This window comes from Lampetra fluviatilis, chromosome 38, assembly GCF_964198595.1.
Source record: "Lampetra fluviatilis chromosome 38, kcLamFluv1.1, whole genome shotgun sequence".
Lineage (NCBI taxonomy): Eukaryota > Metazoa > Chordata > Hyperoartia > Petromyzontiformes > Petromyzontidae > Lampetra > Lampetra fluviatilis.
In genome coordinates this window covers 3489340-3516713 of record NC_136312.1, presented here as the reverse complement: position 1 = coordinate 3516713, position 27374 = coordinate 3489340, and the positions used below count along the sequence as shown (strand labels likewise).

The window sequence follows — 27374 nt, the reverse complement described above, 5'->3', positions numbered from 1 at the left end:
AGTGGGGCGTCTGACGCCAGGGGGATGTCGCCCCGCCTGGCACCACGCGGGGGACGACCTCGACAGAGGAACGTCAAAACCCCCAATCCCCCCCTCCCCACCCGGAGCGATCGGGCGCTTGAAGATGCACGAGGCCACGCCCACTGCCACGAGGCCACGCCCACTAACACGAGGCCACGCCCACTGCCACGAGGCCACGCCCACTACGACGAGGCCACGCCCACTGTGACGAGGCCACGCCCCCTGGGACGAGGCCACGCCCACTGCCACGAGGCCACGCCTACTGTGACGAGGCCACGCCTACTGCGACGAGGCCACGCCCCGCCCGCCCGCTGCACGTAGGCTCCTCCCCCGGCCATCGCCTTTGTTTGCGGAAACGGCCGCGTGAGTGAGGATCGACTCATTGAGTGGAGCGAGACGGAGCGGGAGGCTGCGCGTGAGAGTAGTGGTCCAGAGTGACGGGCGGGTGAGTGGCTGTGTGACTGAGTGGCTGGCTGTGTGAGTGAGTGGCTGGCTGGCTGGGCGAGTGAGTGGCTGGCTGGGCGAGTGAGTGGCTGGCTGGGCGAGTGAGTGGCTGGGTGGGTGAGTGAGTGGCTGGGTGGGTGAGTGAGTGGCTGCGCGTGAGAGTAGTGGTCCAGGGTGACGGGCGGGTGAGTGGCTGGCTGGGTGGGTGAGTGGCTGGGTGGGTGGGCGAGTGGCTGGGTGGGTGGGTGGGCGAGTGGCTGGGTGGGTGGGCGAGTGGCTGGGTGGGTAGGTGGGCGAGTGAGTGGTTGGGTGGGTGGGTGGGGCGAGTGAGTGGTTGGGTGGGCGGGCGAGTGAGTGGTTGGGTGGGCGGCGAGTGAGTGGCTGTGTGGGCGAGTGGAGTGGCTGGGTGGGCGAGTGAGTGGCTGGGTGAGTGGCTGGGTGAGTGAGTGAGTGAGTGGCTGGGTGAGTGGGTGAGTGAGTGGCTGGGTGAGTGTTTGGGTGAGTGAGTGGCTGGGTGAGTGGCTGGGTGAGTGAGTGAGTGGCTGGGTATGCGGGCTACATGACCTAGCCAACGCAGCCTTGCCTGCCGGAGGAGCTCACCGATGGGACTTTGTCCAGATCTTTGTAGTGTCTGGGTGAGTGAGTGGCTGGGTGAGTGAGTGGCTGGGTGAGTGAGTGGCTGGGTGAGTGAGTGGCTGGGTGAGTGAGTGGCTGGGTGAGTGAGTGGCTGGGTAAGTGAGTGGCTGGGTAAGTGAGTGGCTGGGTGAGTGAGTGGCTGGGTGAGTGGCTGGGTGGGTGAGTGAGTGGCTGGGTGGGTGAGTGAGTGTCTGGGTGGGTGAGTGAGTGTCTGGGTGGGTGAGTGGCTGGGTGAGTGAGTGAGTGGCTGGGTGGGACGGGGCCAAGAAACTTTTCCGCCCCCCCCCCCCGGGATGCGACGAGACGGCCGGGGGGGTTTGAGATGCAGACTTGGGACGAGGCGATGACGATGAGTGCGTGAGAAGATGATGATGATGAGTGCGTGAGACGAGGCGATGACGCGTGCGTGGGGCCGCTTGGGGTCTACGCCGCCACCACCGCTCCTGCTGCTGCTGCTGCTCGAGACGACGATGGCGGTGACCGTGCTGGTGGCGGCGGCGATGTCCACGCGAGACCAGACAGCAGGTGACCACAGTGCCCTGTGTGGGTGTGTCTGTGTGTGTGTGTGTCTGTGTGTGTGTGTCTGTCTGTGTGTGTGGCGAGCGGTGGTGTAGCGGTTAGCGCTACGCTGCGCTATGAACCCCGGCCACACGAGTTCGATTCCCACTCACGGCCAACACCGGTGACGATTATTTGAACCGGTCCTGGGCCTCCCCTAGGTCGACTCAGCCTCAAATGAGTACCCGGTGCGGTGTGTAAACATCGCCACTGGGGAGACAAAGGCGGCCGGGCGTGGTGCTGGCCACCCACCCCCTCGTGTACCGTTCCAGCCTTCATAGGTGCTCGCTAACAGCACTTGCCCCTACAGTCTGTTAAGGCTAAACGGGTGATCTTTGTGTCTGCACTTCAAAGATCTGGACAAACTCCCATCGGTGAGCTCCTCCAGCAGGCAAGGCTGCTTTGGCTGGGTCATGTAGCCCGCATGCCCAGCCACCGCATGCCTAGACAGCTTTTGTTCGGCCGGATCGAGGGGGCTAAACGGGCGCAGCACGGGCTAGAGAAGAGATGGAGAGATGTGGTACAGGAGGACGTGGAGCCGAGTGGACTTGCCGATGACCGGTACCAGCGGTGTCAAGATCGGCCTCAATGGAGGAGGCTCGTGAAGGACGCTACTGGGCAGTTGGAGGCAGTCGCCCTCCAACAACAACGGAGGGCGGAGGAGCGACCGCTCACAACAACGAGCGGAGCGCCGGGTGGCTAAAGCACAGCGAGTTGGCAGAGTAGGGCGCACAGGTGATGCATCGGCCAGTCATCTCGGTCATCTCAGTCAGTCGACCCGTGGCACCTGCTGGGTCTGCCCCGTGGCACCTGCTGGGTCTGCCCCGTGGCACCTGCTGGGTCTGCCCCGTGACCTCCTGCCAGCGGGCTGTTCGACACTTCACGTGGCCTCAACGTGCACCTAGCCTGGCACAAGTGCCGTGGTGACGTCGCCGCCACTTAGTGGCGAACAGCGGTTGTTGTTGTGATGGGAGGGTAGCGGTTAGCACCCTGCGCTACGGAATTGGCGACCCGAGTTCGATTCCCGCTCACGCCGTATCTTGTGCGGTGTGTAAACATCGCCACTGGGGAGACAAAGGCGGCCGGGCGTGGTGCTGGCCACCCACCCCCTCGTGTGCCGTGCCGGCCTTCGTAGGTGCTACTCGCTAACAGCCCTTGCCCCAACAATCTGTTAAAGGTTACACGAGGGATCTTTGTGTGTGTCTGTGAATGTGCGTGGGTGGCTATGTGAATGTGTGCGTGTGTGTGAATGTTTGTGTCTGTCTGTCCCTGTGTGAATCTGTGTACTGTGGTGACGTGCGTGTGTGTGTCTGTTTGAGTGGTGCGCACTGTGTATGTGTGTGTGTGTACCCCTGCCTATTTAAATGTTCGTGTGAACATACCCTAGGTCAACTCAGCCTTAAATGAGATCCTGCCACCGTGAATAAACAGCATCAGTACTCCGGAGACAAAGTTGATCTTGTAGGGCCGCCCCACCGCCGTGCTGGACTTAATAGGTGCTCGCTAACATCACTAGCGCCAACACCCAGTCAGAGGACGCACGTGGGAGCGCTGTGTTTTTGGCCGCTCGCTCGCGGTCACCTCGGCTCGATGCCTGCCCGAGCCGCGCAACGCTGACGATGACAGACGTGAATGTCAATCTGGCGCGCACATCCCCCAGGTCCACTCGGACTGAAACACGCGTTCCTGGTGCGGTGCGGCACCCACCGTCCCCTTGCGCTGTGGCCTTAATAGGCGCTCGCTAACTCCGTGGGGCCCAAAAGTTTCAAAAGAGTAAAGGGGAGATGTTTGTCTCCGTCTCGCGAAGCAGGTATGCACCTGAGGGTGTGTCCGTGTGCGTCTCGCTATCTGTGGGGGGTGCGGGGTGATGTCTGTGCGTGTCCGTGTGGATCTGTGCGTGTTTGTGTCCATGCCCTCCAGCCTCGTTGATTCCTCCTCCCGTGTTGAGGACTCGGTCTAGCAGAATGTTGCGCCTCTTCATCCACCGCCGCGTTCAACCACCACGCCACTCACACACCAACCACCACTCACTCAACCACCACGCCACTCACACACCACACCACTTTACTCAACCACCACACCACTCACTCACTCAACCACCACTCGCACACCAAACCACTCGCACACCAAACCACTCACTCACTCAACCACCACGCCACTCACTCACTCAACCACCACACCACTCACTTACTCAACCACCACGCCACTCACACACTCAACCACTACACCACTCACTCACTCAACCACCACTCCACTCACTCACTCAACCACCACGACACTCACTCACTCAACCACCACACCACTCACTCACTCAACCACCACGCCACTCACTCACTCAACCACCACACCACTCACTCACTCAACCACCACGCCACTCACTCACTCAACCACCACACCACTCACTCACTCAACCACCACTCGCACACCAAACCACTCACTCACTCAACCACCACACCACTCACTCACTCAACCACCACGCCACTCACTCACTCAACCACCACACCACTCACTCACTCAACCACCACTCGCACACCAAACCACTCACTCACTCAACCACCACGCCACTCACTCACTCAACCACCACACCACTCACTTACTCAACCACCACGCCACTCACACACTCAACCACTACACCACTCACTCACTCAACCACCACTCCACTCACTCACTCAACCACCACGACACTCACTCACTCAACCACCACACCACTCACTCACTCAACCACCACGCCACTCACTCACTCAACCACCACACCACTCACTCACTCAACCACCACTCGCACACCAAACCACTCACTCACGCACTCAACCACCACGCCACTCACTCACTCAACCACCACACCACTCACTCACTCAACCACCACTCGCACACCAAACCACTCGCACACCACGCCACTCACTCACTCAACCACCACTCAACCACCACGCCACTCACTCAACCACCACACCACTCATTCACTCAACCACCACACCACTCACACAGTCAACCACCACGCCACTCACTCACTCAACCACCACACCACTCACTCACTCAACCACCACGCCACTCACTCAATCAACCACCACACCACTCACTCAACCACCACGCCACTCACTCACTCAACCACCAGACCACTCACTCACTCAACCACCACACCACTCACTCACTCAACCACCACGCCACTCACTCACTCAACCACCACACCACAAACTCACTGAACCACCACACCACTCACTCACTCAACCACCACGCCACTCACACACTCAACCACCACGCCACTCACTCGCTCAACCACCACGCCACTCACTCACTCAACCACCACACCACTCACCCACCCAACCAATCACCCACCCACTCAGCCACGCACTCACCACACCGCAGGTCACCTCCCTTCTCTTTCAGCTTCTTCCCTTGCACCGCTCCGCTTTGGAAATCCCTCTCCATCCTCTCTTTTCCCCAAGCTCTTGCAACAATAACATTGCCCCTTTGAAGAAATAAATTATCAAACTCTCACCGACTGTTCAAAACAGAGGGCACGTTTTCCTCCACGCGTCCGCGTGCGACGGAGACCTACGCTTCTACGCTGCTCGGCCTGCAGTCTGCAGCAGCCTTCCCCTGAGGACAGTCCCCACCTTTCTCTGCGTTCCATTCTTCAGACGTCCCCCCGTCTCTCTGTGTGCGAAGAGTCCGAGGTGTTTGTTTACCCGCGAACGATCCGCAAGTCACCGGGACCGTGAGTTCCAATCCCGGTTTGGTTGCCGAATCAGGCCGTCGTTCCTCCAGCGTCCCTTTCAACGGGCGCCACTTTTTGAGTGGTCACTTTGGTTGCTTTATGAGACGACTCTGCCCCGCCGTAGGAACGTGGAATTTCCCCCACGGACTCTGTGATGAAATGAGAAGATGGGCACCGGCTCAGAGCTCATCTGAGCAGGAAATCGCTTTGGATTTTTCGATTTAAAGCTTTCGTGACTGCAGGGATTCATCTTCTTGGTTCTTTCGGTAAAGTCACGTAGAAGGGAAATAATAAAATAATAAAAATAAAACATAATAAAATAATTCTCACGACGTTTCTCCACCTGAGGACGGCTGCTTGCGTTGTGGCCGAAACGTCGTGATAATTATTTTATTATGTTTTATTTTTATTATTTTATTATTTACATTCTACGCGACTTTACCAAAAGAACCAAGAAGACGCTTTGGATTTGTTTTTGAAAAGCCTCGCTGAGTCTCGAGACTCAGTTTCCAGGAGGGTCTTGGTCAATTGGGGACGTTAGTCCCGTCGCAAAGTGTGGTTAGTCAGCTGTCGGCGGCGAGCGGAGTGAGAGACGCGGAGGCCACTCGGCTCCCTCCATCCAGGCCATGGGGTGACGTGCGCACGGAGAGCCCTCGCGTAGGAACGCGCCTCGAGGCAAGTCCCTGCACGCGACGCCTGCCGATAGGCGCACGTGGGCAGGTGTCGGGGGTGGGGGGGGTGGGGGGAGCGGTGGCGCAGCGGTTAGCGCCACGGCGAGCCGAGTGCGGGTTTGCGCTGCGGATTTTCACTTCAAGCGGCGGGCGGGGTTTGAACCGGCCCCGCTTTGCCCCCCCCCTCCCCCCGCCTCATCCACCCGCGATGACCAGCGTGGTGAAGTATGGTCAGATAACCCCCAGAAACAAACACGACGCAGGGTTACCCTCAATCCGGCAGCGGAGCGAGGCCAGGGAATTATGTTTGTACACGATTGTTACACGCGCGGGTCGCAAGGCCTGGAACCTGCGTGACGAGAGGGGAGACGGTGGCTTGGAGGAGGGGGAGGAGGAGGGATTGCTGCGTTGGGGAGGAGGGTTTTGGTGGAAGAGGGTTGGGATGGAGGAGCGCTCTGTGCAGGAGGAAGTGTTTCTGTCAGAACGGAGACGCTCGGTCGCAGAGAGCGGAGTGGCAGACGAGGAGAGGGGAGTCTGGAACCTGGACTTGACCAGAGGCAGGAGGGAGTCGGGGGGAGTGGAGTGAGATGGGAGGGGAGTGGAGTGAGATGAGAGGGAGTGGAGTGAGATGAGAGGGGAGTGGAGTGAGATGAGAGGGGAGTGGAGTGAGATGAGAGGGGAGTGGAGTGAGATGAGAGGGGAGTGAGATGAGAGGGGAGTGGAGTGAGATGAGAGGGGAGTGAGGGGAGTGGAGTGAGATGAGTGGGGAGTGGAGTGAGATGAGAGGGGAGTGGAGTGAGATGAGAGGGGAGTGGAGTGAGATGAGAGGGGAGTGAGATGAGAGGGGAGTGGAGTGAGATGAGAGGGGAGTGAGGGGAGTGGAGTGAGATGAGTGGGGAGTGGAGTGAGATGAGAGGGGAGTGGAGTGAGATGAGAGGGGAGTGGAGTGAGATGAGAGGGGAGTGAGATGAGAGGGGGTGGAGTGAGGGAGTGGAGTGAGATGAGAGGGGAGTGGAGTGAGATGAGAGGGGAGTGGAGTGAGATGAGAGGGGAGTGGAGTGAGATGAGAGGGGAGTGAGATGAGAGGGGAGTGAGATGAGAGGGGAGTGAGGGGAGTGGAGTGAGATGAGAGGGGAGTGGAGTGAGATGAGAGGGGAGTGGAGTGAGATGAGAGGGGAGTGGAGTGAGATGAGGGGAGTGGAGTGAGATGAGAGGGGAGTGGAGTGAGATGAGAGGGGAGTGGAGTGAGATGAGAGGGGAGTGGAGTGAGATGAGAGGGGAGTGGAGTGAGATGAGAGGGAGTGGAGGGAGATGAGAGGGGAGTGGAGTGAGATGAGAGGGGAGTGAGGGAATGGAGTGAGATGAGAGGGGAGTGGAGTGAGATGAGAGGGGAGTGGAGTGAGATGAGTGGGGAGTGGAGTGAGATGAGAGGGGAGTGGAGTGAGATGAGTGGGGAGTGGAGTGAGATGAGTGGGGAGTGGAGTGAGATGAGAGGGGAGTGGAGTGAGATGAGTGGGGAGTGAGCGAGCGTGCGAGTGTGCGAGTGTGCGAGTGCTGGATCGCCGTGCCCCTGCGTGGCGAGCGAGTTGAGTTCCAGCTCTGAGCTGGCAGCGTGTCTCCTGGCGGTGGACGGTGGATGCGCTTTGTTCGGGACTGAATGAGACGCGCACGATGTCGTTATTGTTGTTGTTGCGATCGTTGTTGTTGTGATTGTTGTTGTTTGTGCGATCGTCGTGGTTGTTGTTGACGCGCCGCCTCGTGTTTTCCCACGCAGCCTCGGTGCCGGCCCGCGCATCTCGCTGCGCAGGCCGCGCGTGCAACCCGCCGCTGGGCAACCTGGCGCAGGGCCGCAGCCTCTCCACCCTCACGCAGTGCGGCCTCAACGGCTCCGAGCCGGCCTGCGTGGCGGCGGGCGGCTCGCCGGAGGAGCGCCACTCCGGCCGTCGCCGGCGCCGCCACCACCGCCGCGGCCGCGAGACGGAGACCGAGGGGGGGGCGGCCGCGTGCCGTCGCGGGCCGTGCCGCGCGGTGTGCGACTCGCGGGCGGGCGGGGGTGCCGCGCGGGGCCCCTCGGCCATGGCCGACTCGCCGTTCGCCCGCCCGCGCTCCTGGTGGCAGTCGGCGGGCGGCGCGCGGGCCGACGAGGTGCGGCTCGACCTGGGCGGGGAGTTCCTCTTCACCCACATGGTCGCCATCTTCCGCTCGAGCCGCCCGGCCGCCATGCTGCTGGAGCGGTCGCGCGACGGCGGCGCCAGCTGGACGCCGCTCCAGTTCTTCGCGGCCGACTGCCGCGCCGAGTTCGCGCTCGCCGACGACGCTGACGAGCCGGGCGCCGTGTGCACGTCGCGCTACTCGCAGGCGCGGCCGTGCACCGGCGGAGAGGTGGGACGCGCTAGCGCACGCGGCACGGTCGCACGCGGCACGCACACGCCATGCGCGCACGCGGCACGGACAAAGGTCGCCCGGATAGCGTCCGGCGTGTGCTGTTAACGAGCAGCTGCGAAGGCCGCACCTCCCGATTCGCACGGCTGGCTGCGTACGGCGCCGAAGAAATTCAACGTACCTACGGGGCTAAAAGGTGGCGAAGGGGTGGTGTGGCCAGTACTGCCACGGCCGCCTTTGTCTCCCTGGTCGTATATTCACTTGAGGCTGAACTTGCGTAGAGAATGCCCAGGACTGGTTCGGCTGTAACTCGTCCGTTGATGTCCGGGAATCAAACTTGGGTCTCGGGGCGTGATCCACTTCACCAGTGCACCACCCCTCGCTTGCACACAAAATAAAAAGATCCCCCGTATAGCCTGTACAGACTGTTGGGGCAAGTGCTGTTCGCGAGCACCGATGGAGGTCGACACGGCACACGAGGGGGAGGGTGGTCAGCATCTCGCCCGGCCGCCTTTGTCTCCCGCGTGGCGAATTTTTATCACACCAGGTACTGATTTGAGGCTGAGTCGACCTAGAGAGGCCCGGGACTGGTCCAGATAATCTTCTCTGGTGCTGCCGTGAGCAGGAATCGAACTCGGGTGGCCGGGCTTGTAGTGTAGCGCGCTCACCGCTGCACTCACAAGCCCATGCACACAGATTTCGATTTAAAGCTTTCGTGACTGCAGGGATTCATCTTCTTGGTTCTTTCGGTAAAGTCACGTAGAATGGAAATAATAAAATAATTAAAATAAAACATAATAAAACAAAACATAATGAAATAATAATTAAATAATAAGAAATATTACATAATAAATAATTTTATTATGTTTTATTTTTCTTATTTTATTATTTCCATTCTACGTGACTTTACCGAAAGAACCAAGAAGATGCACACCGATGCACACAAGTATCACATACACAGCGTCCCTGTTTTTCAGAGTGTGGTCGGTGGTTACACAAATGACATTACGAACACCAAGTTCGTATGGCCAATCATCCCTCCGTGGTCTATAAAGAAAGTACTTTCAAGTTTAATTGCCAACAACTGACATCCTGCGGCGTAGCCTGATCCCCCACCCCCTCCCCGCCATGGGGATGTGGACAATCCAGCCCGGCTGAGGAATGCTGATGGAGACGGTGGGGGGGGGGCAGCGACCATGCGGAGTGGTGGTGACGGTGGTGGTGGTGGCGGCGGTTGTTGCGATTGTGACGGTGACGGTGGTGGCGGTTGTTGCGGTTGTGGCGGTGATGGTGGTGGTGGTGGTGGCGGCGGTGGTGGCGGTTGTGGCGGTTGTGGTGGTGGAGACTGCTTGAGCGCCGAGCCCCGCGACCGCCGAGGGGCTTTGTGTGCGTGGTGACAAAGGCGACCGGCGGCGCTCCTTGGGGGAGCGTCGCTCATCGTGGCGCGCGGCCCTGGCACCGCTCCAGTGCGACGCGGCGGCAGCGGCGGCGGCGGTGACGGCGGCGGCGGTGACGATGATGGAGAGTGCGTCGGGGTCGTGGCAAACGGAATGTCGCGCAGAAGGCGAAGGCGCTCCGTTTGCGCTCCATTCCGGGCACCAGGCCAGTGGTGGAAATTCCGCATTCTCGTGGCAGGGTCCGCTGACCTACAACAAGTGGTGGTGGAGTTGACTCCTTGCCAGGATGCCAACTCCGTGACTTCTAGGTCATGGGTCGGTGGAGTTCACCGCTCGCCGAGGCTGTGGGTGGTTAACGCCCCGATTGTTATTCGGCGACGAGACGGATAGACGGAGGCCGTGAATGGGCGAGCGTCCTCCGCTCGAAGCGACGGCGCTCGGTCTGAATGCGGCGGCGTTCCCGTGAGCCGCCGTTGGAAGCGTCGCGCGGACGATTCTGGAAAAGTTTCCGCTTTCCCAGCGCGCGGGCGGAATGCTAACGTGGCGCGTCGTCTAAAAATATGAGGCGGTGAAAATAAAGCGAGCGGGGGTTTGTTTTTTCTCTCTCTCTCTCTCGCTTTCTTTCTCCGGCTTTAATTCGAACCCTGAAAAAGTCAATATTTGCCTTCCTTTGAAGCAAATTGAACGCGAGAGAGCGAGCGCGGAGCGAGCGCGGAGCGAGCCGCCGCGGCCGACCCGCACGCCGCACTCTGGGCTCTGGGGCCGGCCAGAGGAGGAAGAGAGATGCTGGGTGCGATTGGGTACGATGGGTGCGATAGGTGCGGCGATGGGTGCAATGGTTGTGATGGTTGTATTGGGTGCGATGGGCGCGATGGGTGCGATGGGTGTATTGGGTGCGGTGGGTGAGATTGGGTGCGATGGGTGCGATGGGCGCGATTGGGTGCGATGGGTGTGATGGGTTTGCGATTGGGTGCGATTGGGTGTGATGGTTGCGATGGGTGAGATGGGTGCGATGGGTGAGATGGGTGCGATGGGCGCGATTGGGTGCGATGGGTGTGATGGGTGCGATTGGGTGCGATTGGGTGTGATGGGTGCGATGGGTGAGATGGGTGCGATTGGGTGAGATGGGTGAGATGGGTGCGATGGGTGCGATGGGCGCGATTGAGTGCGATGGGTGCGATGGGCGCGATGGTTGCGATGGGTGCGACGGGGAATCTTTCCGTAGGCTGGGGGCGAGGACTCCCAACCGCCTGTTGCTGCCGCCGCGAGTCCAAAGTCGACCTGTCCCACGATGAAAGCCGCCCGCGGGCGGAGCGGCGGTGCCGCCCGGTTTTTGCGGCACGCGTGCCGTGCGGGCTTCCCCGGTCCCGCCGCCGCCACTCGGGGTTGTCGCGTCTCGCCGGGATGGCCCCCCCTCCCCACCGCCCCCCCGCGTTTGTCCCACGTACGGAGCGCGCGGCGGCGTTCGACTCGGCTGGGGTAGACGCGGGCAGGCGGGCGGGCGGGCGAGGAGAACGACGGAGTGGCAGCCGAGAGGAGAATTTATTTTTGTGCGCGATTTTTTTTTTTCCGCGATCTCGCGCTGCCGGGGCAGAACGGAGGCAGCGGGCCGGGGCGTTTTGAGGAACTTGCAGCCGTGGGGTCGAAGCGGCGGTGACCTCGGGATGGCGAATCAGCGGCGGTGTCGCCCATCGCGTCTGTGCCCCTCGACCCCTTCACATTCGCTGCACAAACCCCATTCGGCGTGCCCGGCTTTCTTGTTTTGTTTTACGCTCCCGCTTATTGTTGTATTTCATGAGATTACCGGTCGTGCAGGGAGCAGGATGTTGACCGCCCCGAGTAATGATCCACGCCGTTTTAAGACACACGGCGCGTCTGCAGGGAGCCGCGGAGCGAGCGTTGTTCACGGCCGCCCCTGTGGTGTTGTGGTTGACTTCGCAGCGCCCCTGTGGTGTTGTGGTTGACTTCGCAGCGCCCCTGTGGTGTTGTGGTTGACTTCGCTGCGCCCCTGTGGTGTTGTGGTTGACTTCGCAGCGCCCCTGTGGTGTTGTGGTTGACTTCGCAGCGCCCCTGTGGTGTTGTGGTTGACTTCGCAGCGCCTCTGTGGTGTTGTGGTTGACTTCGCGGCGCCCCTGTGGTGTTGTGGTTGACTTCGCAGCGCCCCTGTGGTGTTGTGGTTGACTTCGCGGCGCCTCTGTGGTGTTGTGGTTGGCTTCGCAGCGCCCCTGTGGTGTTGTGGTTGACTTCGCGGCGCCTCTGTGGTGTTGTGGTTGGCTTCGCAGCGCCCCTGTGGTGTTGTGGTTGACTTCGCAGCGCCCCTGTGGTGTTGTGGTTGACTTCGCAGCGCCCCTGTGGTGTTGTGGCTGACTTCGCAGCGCCCCTGTGGTGTTGTGGTTGACTTCGCAGCGCCCCTGTGGTGTTGTGGTTGACTTCGCAGCGACTCTGTGGTGTTGTGGTTGACTTCGCAGCGCCTCTGTGGTGTTGTGGTTGACTTCGCGGCGCCTCTGTGGTGGTGTGGTTGACTTCGCAGCGCCCCTGTGGTGTTGTGGTTGACTTCGCAGCGCCCCTGTGGTGTTGTGGTTGACTTCGCAGCGCCCCTGTGGTGTTGTGGTTGGCTTCGCAGCGCCCCTGTGGTGTTGTGGTTGACTTTGCAGCGCCTCTGTGGTGTTGTGGTTGGCTTCGCAGCGCCCCTGTGGTGTTGTGGTTGGCTTCGCAGCGCCCCTGTGGTGTTGTGGTTGACTTCGCGGCGCCCCTGTGGTGTTGTGGTTGACTTCGCGGCGCCCCTGTGGTGTTGTGGTTGACTTCGCGGCGCCCCTGTGGTGTTGTGGTTGACTTCGCAGCGACTCGGCTCAGCTCCCCTCCCGGCTCGTGGCTTTGCCTCGTGGCCGCTTCGCTCGGCACAGTCGGCCCCACTGGCCCAAGCCGTTAAACGGCCAGCAACAAAGAGCATTGATCAAGGTTGCAACGGACGGGAGCGTAACGCGTTTCTTAGATTGAACCGGAATGTTGTTGTGGTTGAGAGACATTGGGGGGGGGGGGAGGGAAAGAGACGATGACGATGATGGGAGGAGGGAATTCCAAGATGGAGAAGTGCGAGAGAAGTGCGGTGACCTGTGGTGGGTCAGTGGATGGACGGACGAGCGGGCGGGCGAGCGGGCGGGCGGGCGGACGAGCGGGCGGGCGGGCGAGTGGACGAGCGGGTGGATGAGTGGGAGCAGTAGTGCGGTGGTTCGCGCGCTGTGTTACAAATCCGCACCTCCGATGAGCACGGTTGGCTATGCACGTTGAGAAAGACGTTCAGCAAGTGTACACGTGCAACCTGGTGACCCAAGTTCGAATCCCGCTCACGGGTAAGGGAGGAGTGGCGGGGGATGGGGCAGGGGTGTCGGGATCCGGGTACCCAGGGACCGATGGTCGTACCAACAGTACTATACAGCACGCGTACCGTGGCTCTCGTGCACTGTCCTGTGCCCACGCGTACACCACGCGTGGTACACGCGTGCACCGCGCGTGCACCGCGCGTGCACCGCGCGTGCACCGCGCGTGCACCGCGCGTGCACCGCGCGTGCACCGCGCGTGCACCGCGCGTGCACCGCGCGTGCACCGCGCGTGCACCGCGCGTGCACCACGCTGAGAGGTCGCGGCAGGTCGCGCGGGGTCGGAGGTTAACGAGCGTGGGAGCCAGGAGGGAGCCAGGAGGGAGAGGGGAGTGAGCGGAAAGCAGAGAGGGATCATGTGGGGGGGGGGGGGAGGGGGGGTTGTCGGGAGCTGAGCGCTGTGACGCACACACTCGCTAACACAAAGACAAAGATCCCTTGTGTAGCCTTAACAAACTGTAGGGGCAAGTGCTGTTAGCGAGCACCTATGAAGGCCGGCACTGCACACGAGGGGGCGGGTGGCCAGCACCACGCTCGGCCGCCTTTGTCTCCCCAGCGGCGATGTTTACACATCGCACCAGGTACTCATTTGAGGCTGAGTTGACCTAGGGGAGGCCCAGGATCGGTTCAGATAATCGTCACCGGTATTGGCCGTGAGCGGGAATCGAACCCGGGCCACCAGGTTCGTAGCGCAGCGCTAACCACTACACCACCGCTCCCCAATAACACACTCACAATCACCCTCCCTTAAACTTGCAAAAGCACTCACACTCTCGTACACATGCATACAGACACAACCCTGTAAAGCCAAGCGCTGTTCGCGAGCACCTATCAAGGTCGGCACCTTTGGTTCCACAGTGCCGGTATTTACATACCACAGCAGGTACCCATTCATGTTAAAGTCTAACACACATTAACTCACACACCCACCACCCTCTCTCTCTCTACTGAACAAAAGACAACGACCCCCCCCCATATAGCCTCAAATAAACTGTTCGTGCAACTGCTGTTCGCGAGCACCTGTGAAGGCCGGAACGGTACACGAGCGAATGGGTGGCCAGCACCACACCTGGCCGCCTTCACTCTCCTACCAACTCACCCACCCACTCACCCACCTACTCATTCACCCACTCACCCACCACACTGCAGGTCACAACAACTCACCCACTCACCCACCCACTCACCCACCACACTGCAGGTCACAACAACTCACCCACTCACCCACCCACTCACCCACCGACTCATCCACCCACTCACCCACCACACTGCAGGTCACAACAACTCACCCACTCACCCACCCACTCACCCACCGACTCATCCACCCACTCACCCACCACACTGCAGGTCACAACAACTCACCCACTCACCCACCCACTCACCCACCGACTCATCCACCCACTCACCCACCACACTGCAGGTCACAACAACTCACCCACTCACCCACCCACTCACCCACCGACTCATTCACCCACTCACCCACCACACTGCAGGTCACAACAACTCACCCACTCACCCACCCACTCACCCACCGACTCATCCACCCACTCACCCACCACACTGCAGGTCACAACAACTCACCCACTCACCCACCCACTCACCCACCGACTCATCCACCCACTCACCCACCACACTGCAGGTCACAACAACTCACCCACTCACCCACCCACTCACCCACCGACTCATTCACCCACTCACCCACCACACTGCAGGTCACAACAACTCACTCACTCACCCACACCACTCACCCACCGACTCATCCACCCACTCACCCACCCACCCACTCACCCACCCACTGACCACACTGACAGTCACAACAACTCATCCACCCACTCACCCACCCACTCATCCACCCACTCACCCACCCACCACACCGCAGCTCACTTCTCTTCCCGCTTGTTCCCTCGCGCCGCTCCACTTGGCAATACCCATCACCCCCCCCCCCCCCCAAGCTCTTCTCGCTATCGCCCGTGGCTCAAATCACGCGCCTTGCCGTTGTGGGGCTTTTGGGCCTGTGCCTCGTCATCGTTGTCGTCGGCGCTAGCGATCAGCTCGTAGCGCAGGGCGATCGGCAGCGACGTCGTCTGCCGGCAGGGGGCAATGCTGCTGCTGCGTAACCCCAATTGAGCAATTGGCGGTGTCGTTTTTCACGAAGTTTTGACCGTATTTCACGCCACGTGCACAGGCCGCAGCGTTAACCAGGGCGTCCGGCCGGGTTCGAACCGCGTACGTGCGCAGCAAGCAGCAAACTCGCCTCCGCTGGGCAGCGTCACGACCACCTCCCTCCCCCTCCCCCCTCCCCCCCTCCATCCCTCCGTTGCCCTTCTCTCCCTCTCTCTGTTCCTCCCCCCTCCCTCCTTACCCCCTCCATCCCTCCCTCCCCCCTCCATCCCTCCCTCCCCCCTCCCCCCTCCATCCCTCCGTTGCCCTTCTCTCCCTCTCTCTGTTCCTCCCCCCTCCCTCCTTCCCCCCTCCATCCCTCCCTCCCCCCTCCATCCCTCCCTCCCCCCTCCCCCCTCCATCCCTCCGTTGCCTTCTCTCCCTCTCTCTGTTTCTCCCCCCTCCCTCCTTCCCCCCTCCATCCCTCCCTCCCCTCTCCTCCCTCCGTTGCTCTTCTCGCCCTCCCTCTGTTCCTCCGTCCCCTCTCCCTCCCTCCGTGTCACGTGCAGGTGATCTTCCGAGCCGTGACCCCGTCGCGACCCCTGGATGACCCGTTCGGCGCCGCTGCCCGCCAGCGGCTCGCGTCACCAACCTGCGGCTGCGCCTGCTCAGGCGGCAGGAGTGCCGGCGCTGCCCGGCGCCACCGCCGCCGCCATCCGGCGTCGCCTCCAGCGCCGCCTCCAGCGCCGTGGGTGGCGGCGAGGATGCGGACTCGAGCCCCGGTCACTTTGCCGTCTACGACCTGATCCTGCGCGGGAGCTGCCTGTGCCACGGCCACGCGGAGCGCTGCGAGCCGGCACCCGGCGCCTCCAGCAGCAGCAGCAGCAGCAGCCTCGTCTCCGTGAGTGTGGATACGCCTTGCGTGTGCGAGTATGTGCGAGTGTGTGCGAGTGTGGAGACGCCTTGCGTGTGCGAGTGCGCGAGTGTGTGTGAGTGTGTGCGAGTGTGGATACGCCTTGCGTGTGCGAGTGTGTGCGAGTGTGTGCGAGTGTGGATACGCCTTGCGTGTGCGAGTGTGTGCGAGTGTGTGTGAGTGTGTGCGAGTGTGGATACGCCTTGCGTGTGCGAGTGCGCGAGTGTGCGTGTGCGAGTGCGCGAGTGTGCGCGTGCGTGAGACGCGCGTGTGAGCGCAGCCCAGTGCGTGTGTGTGTGGCCGTGGTGCAGGTGCACGTGTGAGTGCAGCCCAGTGCGTGTGTGTGTGGCCGTGGTGCAGGTGCACGTGTGAGTGCAGCCCAGTGTGTGTGTGTGGCCGTGGTGCAGGTGCACGTGTGAGTGCAGCCCAGTGTGTGTGTGTGTGGCCGTGGTGCAGGTGCACGTGTGAGTGCAGCCCAGTGTGTGTGTGTGGCCGTGGTGCAGGTGCACGTGTGAGTGCAGCCCAGTGTGTGTGTGTGGCCGTGGTGCAGGTGCACGTGTGAGTGCAGCCCAGTGCGTGTGTGTGTGGCCGTGGTGCAGGTGCACGTGTGAGCGCAGCCCAGTGCGTGTGTGTGTGGCCGTGGTGCAGGTGCACGTGTGAGTGCAGCCCAGTGCGTGTGTGTGTGGCCGTGGTGCAGGTGCGCACGTGTGAGTGCAGCCCAGTGCGTGTGTGTGTGGCCGTGGTGCAGGTGCGCACGTGTGAGTGCAGCCCAGTGCGTGTGTGTGTGGCCGTGGTGCAGGTGCACGTGTGAGTGCAGCCCAGTGCGTGTGTGTGGCCGTGGTGCAGGTGCACGGCCGCTGCGTGTGCCACCACCACACGGAGGGGCAGCACTGCGAGCGCTGCCGCCCCATCTACAACGACCGGCCCTGGCAGCCCGGCAATGGCAAGACCGGGGAGCCCAACGAGTGCCAGAGTACGCACGCATGCACGCACACACACACACGCTCGTACACACACGCACGCACACACACACGCTCATACACGCACGCACACACGCACACACACGCACACACGCTCATACACGCACACACGCACGCACACACGCACGCACGCACACACGCTCATACACGCACGCACGCACACACACACGCTCATACACGCACACACACACGCTCATACACGCACACGCACGCACACACACACACACGCTCATACACGCACACACACATGCACACACGCATGCACGCACGCACACACGCACGCTCATACACGCACACGCTCATACACACACGCACGCACACACACACGCTCATACACGCACGCACGCTCATACACGCACACACGCATGCACGCACGCTCATACACGCACACATGCACTCGCACACGCTCACGCTCATACACTCACGCACGCACGCGCACTCGCTCATACACACACGCACACACGCACACAAACGTGTACATCTGCTGTATTGTCTGTGGCTACATCTTCTATCCGGCCAGGGGCTCGGCGGTAGAGCGAGCGGCTCATAAGGTTGCGAGTTCACATCCTAGTTGAGGGTCCACTCGGGCCATTGTCCCTCCCTCCCCCCGTCTCCCCCCCCCCCCCCCGTCCCTGCAGAGTGCCACTGTAACGGCCATGCGGACAGCTGCCACCTGGACCGCGCGCTGTGGGAGGCATCGGGGAACCGCAGCGGCGGCGTGTGCGACGGCTGCCGCCACCACACTGAGGGGCGGCACTGCCACCGCTGCAAGCCGGGCTTCTACCGGCACCCGGTGGAGAGCGGCACCTCCCCGCGCACGTGCCGAGGCACGGCACGCCGCCACCCTCACCGCCGTCACCACCATCACCACTCTCACCACTCTCACCACCGTCACCACCGTCACCACCGTCGCCACCCTCGCCACCCTCACCACCCTCACCACCCTCACCACCATCACCACCTTCACCACCCTCACCACCGTCACCACCCTCACCACCGTCACCGCCGTCACCACCTTCACCACCCTCACCACCCTCACCACCGTCACCACCGTCGCCACCCTCACCACCCTCACCACCATCACCACCTTCACCACCCTCACCACCCTCACCACCCTCACCACCGTCACCACCGTCACCACCGTCACCACCGTCGCCACCGTCGCCACCGTCGCCACCTTCACCACCCTCACCACCGTCACCACCGTCACCACCTTCACCACCCTCACCACCGTCGCCACCGTCGCCATCTTCACCACCGTCACCACCCTCACCACCGTCACCACCCTCACCACCCTCACCACCGTCACCGCCCTCACCACCGTCACCGTCCTCACCACCGTCACCACCCTCGCCGCCCTCACCACCGTCACCACCCTCACCACCCTCACCACCGTCTCCACCGTCACCACCGTCACCGCCGTCATCTTCACGCAATCATCTTCGTCGGTCTCTCTTCTTCACGTGGACGCCGACGACGTAGAGGCCGCTCCTTGCTTCCTCTTGCCATCTTTGTATTTCTCGCACCTGGAGAGCCCCGAGAGAGGGGGACACGTGGACCCCGAGCCCGTCCAGGGTGTCGGCCGACGCGATCTCCCCGGGGGGCGGGGCGATCTCCCCGGGGGGCGGGGCGATCTCCCCGGGGGGTGGGGCGATCTCCCCGGGGGGCGGGGCGATCTCTCCCCGCAGGCCTCCGCTGCTCTCTGCCAACTCCGGCTGCTCTTTCTTCCTCCGTTTGGGTTCGGGTTTGGGTCAGGCCTCCTCCTCCTGCGCGGACGGCCGCATCCCCTGCGCTAACGCCCCCTCGTTGGTCGAGCAATCGTCCGATCGCGCCGTTGATTTCACCATTCCAGTTGTAGTTTTTTTTCTTCGCAACGTAGTCGAAGGGCTTCGCAAAGTCGGTTTTGTTAGCATGGCCGCCCCTTGCAAAACGAGATGCTCCATTCCAGGTAAAATATTCTCGTAAAAAAACCCAACGTAGAATAGTTTTGTTTTCATGTTTTCAACAACGTGGTTTTGTTGCCTACTCTCGTTGAGGTTTAAGAAAAGCTTCGGGGGACGGTCCTGGCCCGCGGTAGCAGGACAACATTGCTTGAGTTGAAGACGTCCTGTTCTGGACTTGCTGCGCCGTACAACAAGGCCACCAGTGGGAATGTTGTAGGCCTCCAGTCTCTTCACGTGATCATTAACATCATCGTCATCATCATCATCGTCATCATCATCGTCATCATCACTATCGTCATCATCACCGTCATCATCGTCGTCATCATCATCGTCGTCATCATCATCATCGTCATCATCATCGTCATCGTCATCATCATCGTCATCACTATCGTCATCATCACCGTCATCATCATCGTCATCATCATCGTCGTCGTCATCGTCATCATCGTCATCGTCATCGTCACTATCGTCATCATCATCGTCATCATCATCGTCATCATCACTATCGTCATCATCACCGTCATCATCATCGTCATCATCATCGTCGTCATCATCATCGTCGTCATCATCATCGTCGTCATCATCATCGTCATCGTCATCATCACTATCGTCATCATCACCGTCGCCAAGTCAAGGTTTCCCCATCCTGATATGAGCCTTTCGTGCTGCTCACCTCCACTGACGGGTCCTGAACACGTGTTGGAAATTCCACACTCGTGGCGGTTGTGGCGGTTGTGGTTGTGCTTGTTGCGGTTGTGGTAGTGGTGGCGATGTTGGTGGTGATGGCCGTGGTTGTGATGTTGGTGTGTGATTGTTGTGGTGATGGTGGTGTCGGTGGTGGCAGTGGCGGTAACGTTTGTGATTGCGGCGGTGACGTTGGAGGTTGTGGGAGCCGTGGTGGCGGGCTGTGGGAGCCGATCTCGCAGGCCCAGCGTTGACTGATTTCACGTCACGCGGCGCCATCGTCCATGGCGACGTCCCGACCGTGACCCCGTGCGACTGAAGCGTCGTGAGCTGCTGGGATAAAGGGCCCCCCCCCTTCTCCCCCCCCCCCCCTCCCCCCCCCTCCCCCACCCGCAGCCTGCGAGTGCCACCCGTTGGGCGCGCTCACGAACCAGCGGCAGGCGAGCTGCGACCCCGGCACGGGGTACTGCTTCTGCAAGCCCGGCGTGGGGGGGGCGGCACTGCGACCGGTGCATGATGGGATACTGGGGCTTCGGCGAGGGCGGCTGCATCCCGTGCCACTGTGCGGGCTCCTGCGATCCGCACACGGGCACCTGCACCGAGGGGTGATGCACGCTCACTCACGCTCGTTCACGCTCACTCACGCTCACCTATACTCGCCTAAGCTCACCTGCGCTCACCCACGCACGCTCGCTCATGCTCACTCACGCTCGCTCACGCTCACTCACGCTCACTCACTCACGCTCACTCACGCTCAACTGCGGGGCAACTGTCCCAATCTCGCCGCCCGCCGGGTGTGTGTACTGTGCGGCGGCTTGGTGTATGAAGCGGAACGACGGGTGAAGGCGGAGCGAGGGGGTCGCACGCGGCGAGGAACCTCCACAGCCCCGCATAGGAAAGTCAACGCCAGTTCCTGCTCAAACGAGCGGCGACAGCGGGGGGAGGGGAGGGGGGGGGGGGTTCTCGGCCCATTGGGGGACGGCGCAGGGACCACTTTGACGTTACCCCCCCATCCCCCCCCCCCCCCCTCCCCCCCCCCACTCTGCCGCCCGCAGGTTCGACGCGGAGCCCCGCCACGAGGTGCCCGTTGGCGGGCGCATCCCTGACCTCATCCCCTCCTCGCCCAATCGGCACGCGGCCAAGGCGGGCTGGGAGGACGAGCAGCAGGGCTTCTCGGCCGCACGAGACCCGGTGTGAGCGGCAGGAGGGTGGCGGTGGCGCCGCTGCAAACGCTTCCCGCGGCGGGAAGGGCCCGGCTTCGATTTCCGGTTTCGGGCGCCTTCCCGCGCCGAGTTTGCCCCACGGCAAACCCGCGGCGGCGCGTGCCGGGAGCCGCCGTGTGCCGGGAGCCGCCGTGTGCCGGGCTGCGCGAGGCCGTATCGAGCCCGGCGCGCGGGGAGGGATTTGAAATCTCCGATTGGTGGCGTTGGGACGTGGTGCGTTTGCAGGGAGCGTGAGGGTAAATCGTGGTGATCTCCTGTCCCTTGTCGCGCAGGGAAGTGCCTGTGCAAGGACAGGAGCATAGCGAGCGTGGAGGAGTTCTGTGCGATGAAATACACGTACGGTAAGAGAGCACAGTGGCCGCCAACGCCACCCCCTCGTGTGCCGTGACAACACTTGGCCCGGCAGTCTGTGTGAGCTACACGGGGGACCTTTGTGCGCGTGTGTGTGCGCGTGTGTGTGCGCGTGTGTGTGCGCGTGTGTGTGTGCGTGTGTGTGTGCGCGTGTGTGTGCGCGTGTGTGTGTGTGTGTGTGTGTGCGCGTGTGCGTGCGTGTGCGTGCGTGTGCGTGCGTGTGCGTGCGTGTGTGTGCGTGTGTGTGCGTGTGTGTGTGTGCGTGTGTGTGCATGCGTGTGTGTGCGCGTGTGTGTGCGCGTGTGTGTGTGCGTGTGTGTGTGCGTGTGTGTGTGCGCGTGTGTGTGTGCGTGTGTGTGTGCGTGTGTACGCGCGTGTGGTAACATAGCGGTTGGCGCGCTGTGCTACGAACCCCGCTGATGGCCATCACCGGTGATGATTATCTGAGCCAGTCCTGGGCCTCCCCTAGGTCCACTCTGCCTCAAATTAGTACCTGGTGCAGTGTCAAAACATCGCTGGGCGTGTTCTTGGCCTCCCATCCCCTCGTGCGCCGTGCCGGCCTTCACAGCTGCTACTCGCTAACAGCTCTTGCCCCAACAGTCTTCTAAGGCTACACGTGCGCTCTCCGTCTTCGCGCAGTGCTGAAGGCGCGCGTGCTCTCGGCGCACGACCGCGGCTCGCACGCCGAGGTGAACGTCAAGGTGGACAAGGTGCTGCGGGGCGCGCGCCGGCGCGGCGACTCCTCGGGCGGCACGCTGTACCCCGAGTCGTGGACCCACCGCGGGTGCACCTGTCCCGTGCTCAACCCGGGTGAGTCCCTCGCCCGCCCGGCTCGCGTCGCCAACCGCTCTACGCCGCTCGCGCTCCCAGAAGGCCGTGGGAGAGGCGTCGCTCTCCCGCCCTCGCCGACGCTCGCGGACGCGCGGCAACGTCCCGACGGGAGCCCCCCCCGCCCCGCCCCCCCCCGCCCCGCCCCCCCGCGACGCCGCACGGCCGAGGTGGGGGGGGGGGGGGGAGCGGTCCGGCGATTTGGCATCGCGGCAGCGAGGAGGAATGGGAGCGTGTGGCGGCGGTACGCGCGGATTAAACATTAATCCGTTAGAAAGCCCGTAAATTCCTCGACGAGGACTCGGCACAAACAGGCCGAGTGTTGACGCCGCTCGGCTCGGCGGCGGTGGGGGGGGGGTAATCGGCCGCTCCGTGGCGGACTGCGCCAAGTTCTGGCGGAGCCAGGAAAGTTTCCCGCAACTCTTGAGCATCTCTGTCAGAGAGGGCGGGGAATTGAACTCGGTGCAGCTCGCCGGAGAGCGGCGTTTTGTCTCGTGCGGAAGCGCGGTGACGTCCCTCTCCAGCGAGTCGTCCCTCGCGAGCCATCGTGGAGACGCAGCCTCTCCCAGGGGGGGTGACGCCCTCGCCTCGTTTGAAATCTCTCCGCGTCCGCTCCGTCCGAACCGAACGTTTTGCCCCGATGTCGCGCCCGGCCGAATGTTTCGGCTCGTTCTCGATAAAAGGCGAGTTGCGCGCTTTCACGAGAGCGCAGCGGGGTGAACGCTCGTTTACACGGCCGAGTGGAGGGAGCGATTTTGTCAGTCCGCGATCGATGAAACCTCGTGGTCGTCTCGCCGCACGCCACGCTCTGCCAACGCTCTCTCGCGTCTCCCTCCCTCTCTCTCTGTCTGTTTCGTGACAGGCATGGACTATTTAATCGCCGGCCAGGAGGACTTGAAAACCAAGCGGCTGGTCGTCGACCTCAACAGCTACGTCAAGCCGTGGAAGAGCAGCGTGGCCAAGGAGGTGATGGCCTTCCTGAGGGCCGGCTGCCCCAAGGCCTAAGCGCGACCGTGCCGCCCTTGCGGAGGGATTCGGCGTCGACGCCTCCACGGAATCCTCCCCTCGGAACGGTTCCCGAGACGGTGCGGGCCGCGGGCTTCGCCCGGCACCGAGGCAGCACGCGGTGCCGGGCGGACGTTCGGTTTGGGACGCCGGGCAGCGGCTGGCCGGGGAGACGGTGAGAGATCGCCAGCCCGGGGCCTCTCGCTCGGGGTGTGAATTCCACCTGAACTGTTGGGACGTCGGTGGAATCTCCGGGCGGTGACGCGTTGGCGAGGATCGCCGGAGGAAGCTCGCGCCTGCGATGAGTTGGAGGAGGAGCGGCCCGTGCTGTGGTGGGAGCGCTGGAACGGTTCTCTATGCACTTTGCCCCGCCGTGCCGGCCTCCCGAAGGCCACGAAACGGGGAGCGGTCGATGCTCGTGAACACGAAGGGAGCATCGCAGCGATTCACTCCGCTACTCCTAAAGCGGTGGCCGCTACTGCTGCTGGGTTCGAGACGTTGTCCGCGCGTGAATCCTGCTGTCCAGGGTGACAATCCTCGACACGGGTTGTCTTGTCAACACTCCCCCCCCCCCTCCCCCTGTGAACATTGCCCTCATGCCAGCACGGCGCACTGTGGCCCCTGGCTGCTTGCTGATGGATCTCAGCCCACTATGTCCACCAGCGCCGGTGGCTGCCCGCTTGGGAGAACGCCAGGAAAGTTAAATAGAAACCCCGCGAAGCCGAGACTTGAGCCCAAGTAGCTGTGCAAGGAACGGCAGGGAGGGAGGAGGTGAGAGGCAGGGGGGGGGGGGTGGAGTAGAGAGACACGGGGAGGAGGGGAGAGACACGGAGAGGTGGTGGAGAGACAGGAGGAGAGAGACACGGGGAGGAGGGAGAGAGACACGGGAAGGAGGAGAGAGAGACACGGGGAGGAGGTGGAGAGACACTTGGGGGTGGAGTGGAGAGACACGGGGAGGAGGAGAGAGACACGGGGAGGAGGAGGAGGAGGAGAGAGACACGGGGAGGAGGGGAGAGACACGGGGAGGAGGGGAGAGACACGTGGAGGAGGGGGAGAAAGACACGGGGAGGAGGAGGAGAGAGACACGAAAGGGAGGGGGAGAGACACGGAAGGGAGGAGAGAGACACGGATGCAGCGGCACACCCAGAGGTGGCACCCAGGACCTTCTCCCTGGCATCACGCGAAGTTCGTGTGTTCGTCACATGTTCATGCCACCACGTGGCACTGTGATGGTTAGATCCCAGTAGGAGTTTGACGACTCAACCCATCAGCTTATCCCCTCTAAGGTCGATAAAATTAGTACCGCTTTGTGGCCAGCGGCCATCATCTGGAGAGTCTCTGGGAATGTGGGTCATCAGTGGAAATGTAGCCCGCATGCCCAGCCACCGCATGCCTAGACAGCTTTTGTTCGGCTGGATCGAGGGGGCTAAACGGGCGCAGCACGGGCTAGAGAAAAGATGGAGTGATGTGGTACAGGAGGTCGTGGAGCTGAGTGGACTTGCCGACAACTGGTACCAGCGGTGTCAAGATCGGCCTCTGTGGAGGAGGCTCGTGAAGGACGCTACTGGGCAGTTGGAGGCAGTCGCCCTTCAACAACAACGGAGGGCGGAGGAGCAACGTTCATAACAACGAGCGGAGCGCCGGGTGGCTAAAGCACAGCAAGTTGGCACAGTAGGGGGCACAGGTGGTGCATCAGCCAGTCATCTCAGTCGACCCGTGGCACCTGGGTCTGCCTCGTGACCTCCTGCCAGCTGGCGTTCGACACTTGACGTGGCCTCAAGGTGCACATGGCCTGGCACAAGCGTCGTGGTGACGTCACCGCCACTTTGTTGTTGTTGTGTGCGTGCCCGTGTGCGTGCCCACGTGCCCACGTGCCCACGTGCCCACGTGCCCACGTGCGTGCCCACGTGCCCGTGTGTTTCACTGGGAGACGGCGGTTCCACAGAGCTGTGAGCCCGGCTCGGGACGAGTTTGAAACGGCTCTTCCCTGCGTGGCACACTGGGGAACTAACGGGTTAACAGTTCACACGCTGCCTCTCTGGGTTGGTTTTTAAACGTCAAGGAAATTTGTTTTTCACTTGATAACAAAAAAAAGTATTTTGCCTACAGGTGTCATTTAAATGTACCCAGGCCGCTGGACTGCCGTGATTTGTGTAATTCAGTGGGACAGCGATGAGCATCAGTTTCTGTTCGGCACGCTCCCTAAAAGCGCAGTCACCCACGCGATTGTGTCTGCAACAACCATCAGTTATGCTTGAACGAATCCATCCGCTAAATATGGACAAGTTAAAATGCATTAATCCCAGCGATGCCGCCTGGTGTGCCCTTTCACGTCACGGTATTATATGTGGTGTTGATGTTCGATGGGAGGGCTCCATTTCTCTGTCACGGCTCTCTAAGAATTCTGAACCCGGTGCATGGCTACAGAAACGTCCCCCGTGTGACTAAGGCCATTCACCTGCGGTGTTCGCGAGCACCTATTAAGGGCGACGGTGCACGAGTGAGTGACGTTATCGCCGCCACGCCAAGTCGCCTCTTTGTAGCCTGTACCCGGAGGTTACCACCACCACCACCACATCAGGTGCTCATTCCAGGCTTAGTCGACCTGGGGGAAGCCCGCTCCAGATTCAGAAACCAACTACCACCGTGTTGTGGTTCACTACTGGTTTTACAGGATGTAGTGAAGTGTGCTAACCACACTGCCACCGCTCTTTACGTACAAAAAAATAACCCCCCCACACAGCCTTGTAGACTGTAGGGGTAAGTGCTGTTAGCAAGCTCCTATTAAGGCTGATGCGGGGCAGGTAAGTGGGTGAAGTGAGCAACAGCATTCACGGGGGGGGGGGAGTTATTCCCGAGTGCTATTAATCGTCACACACAAAACTAAGTATCAATTATTAAGGCTGAGTAGACCTAGGAGTGTCCCAGGAGAGTTCATGTACCGCTCGATCGTGAAGATGTGCATCACTGCTGGGAGTGGACCCCAGGTGGCTGGGACTGGAGTTTGGTGTGTGGGCCACTTGGATGTCTCTCCCCATGCAGCAGAGGTCGCAAACGGGTTTTGATTCCTTACCCGCACCCGTACCCGGCCGCACCAGGGTCGCAAACGGGTACGGGTACCCGATTGCGACCTCTGGGATGAAGCCATGTTGCAGGCGCGGGTGGGTTGATTCTAGGATCTTGAATTGTGAGAAGAGACAAGACGTTGGGAAATGAGTGACAAACGGTGACTCGCCAGTGACTCACGGCCTACTCGTACCTGGCCGCACCAGGGTAGCAAACGGGTACCCGGTTGCGACCTCTGCCATGCAGCGAGTGGTTTCTGAACTGGTCCTGTGGGCCTCTCCACCCACCTTCACGAACCCGAACTGACAAGCGTGGTGTGAAGTAAGGTCAAATGACCCCCCCCCGCCCGTGACTGTCACAGCGTGGGGGTTGGGAGAATGACCGCGTGTCTCGCTGTGTGGAGGGGGGGGGCAGCCACTCGAAGCGCCGTGGTTCGGTTGAAACGTTCCGAAATATGCGTCTCTGCGTTCACAGCCGGAAGAACATCGCTCCCCTTGTCACAGCCTAATTTAACACATTCGAAATGCACTTAATTTATAGACAAGCAATTTGCAACGAGTCCACACGAAGCAGTGCTTAATGCTGTTAGGTTATTTAATTGCACGTTAAAAAGTAATTTGCTTAGCTGTCGGGAGGGCCGGAGATAATATTTAAAATGAGTTTTAAAATACATTTTGTACATTTGTACGTGCGTCGTGTTCACACTTGTTTCTCTATAAAGGAACCCCCCTTCTCCATCCCTCCTCGACCGAGGCGTGTTTCCCTGGCGAGAGCTGCTGAGTGTACCCGGCGTTCGTGTTACGTGTCCGCTAAACGTTGCGTCCGTTGTCACCGTTCGCGCAGTGAGACACTCTTAGGGGTTGTACGGACATACATTGAAGTTCTTTCGCACCGTACGTAGCCGAGCGTGCTAGTCGCAGGTGCGGGGTAAGGACAAACTGAACCCAACAAAAGCAGTTCTAAGGAAATTCGTTTTCAAGATTAGATTTAAAAGTGCATAGCTCCAGTGGCTTCCTAATACAAGTGTTGTGTCGTCTGCATGTGCGGGTGGCGTGCGTCGCACACACAGTCAGCCGGAGACGAGTG

General features: G+C 61.3%; 1 protein-coding gene across 1 annotated transcript; it reads left to right on the top strand.

The window, feature by feature from the left end:
* Positions 1 to 1291: 1291 nt before the first annotated feature.
* LOC144945563 (netrin-4-like) lies at positions 1292 to 26973 on the top strand. The gene is given in 12 exon segments (XM_078874049.1): positions 1292 to 1626; positions 7817 to 8424; positions 15865 to 15934; positions 15937 to 16196; positions 17055 to 17181; positions 17827 to 18015; positions 20212 to 20303; positions 20305 to 20420; positions 20871 to 21007; positions 21311 to 21379; positions 22029 to 22199; positions 23080 to 26973. Coding segments are annotated over 12 exon segments (2112 nt in total). The 5' UTR covers positions 1292 to 1496; the 3' UTR covers positions 23223 to 26973.
* The last annotated feature ends 401 nt before the right edge of the window (positions 26974 to 27374 follow it).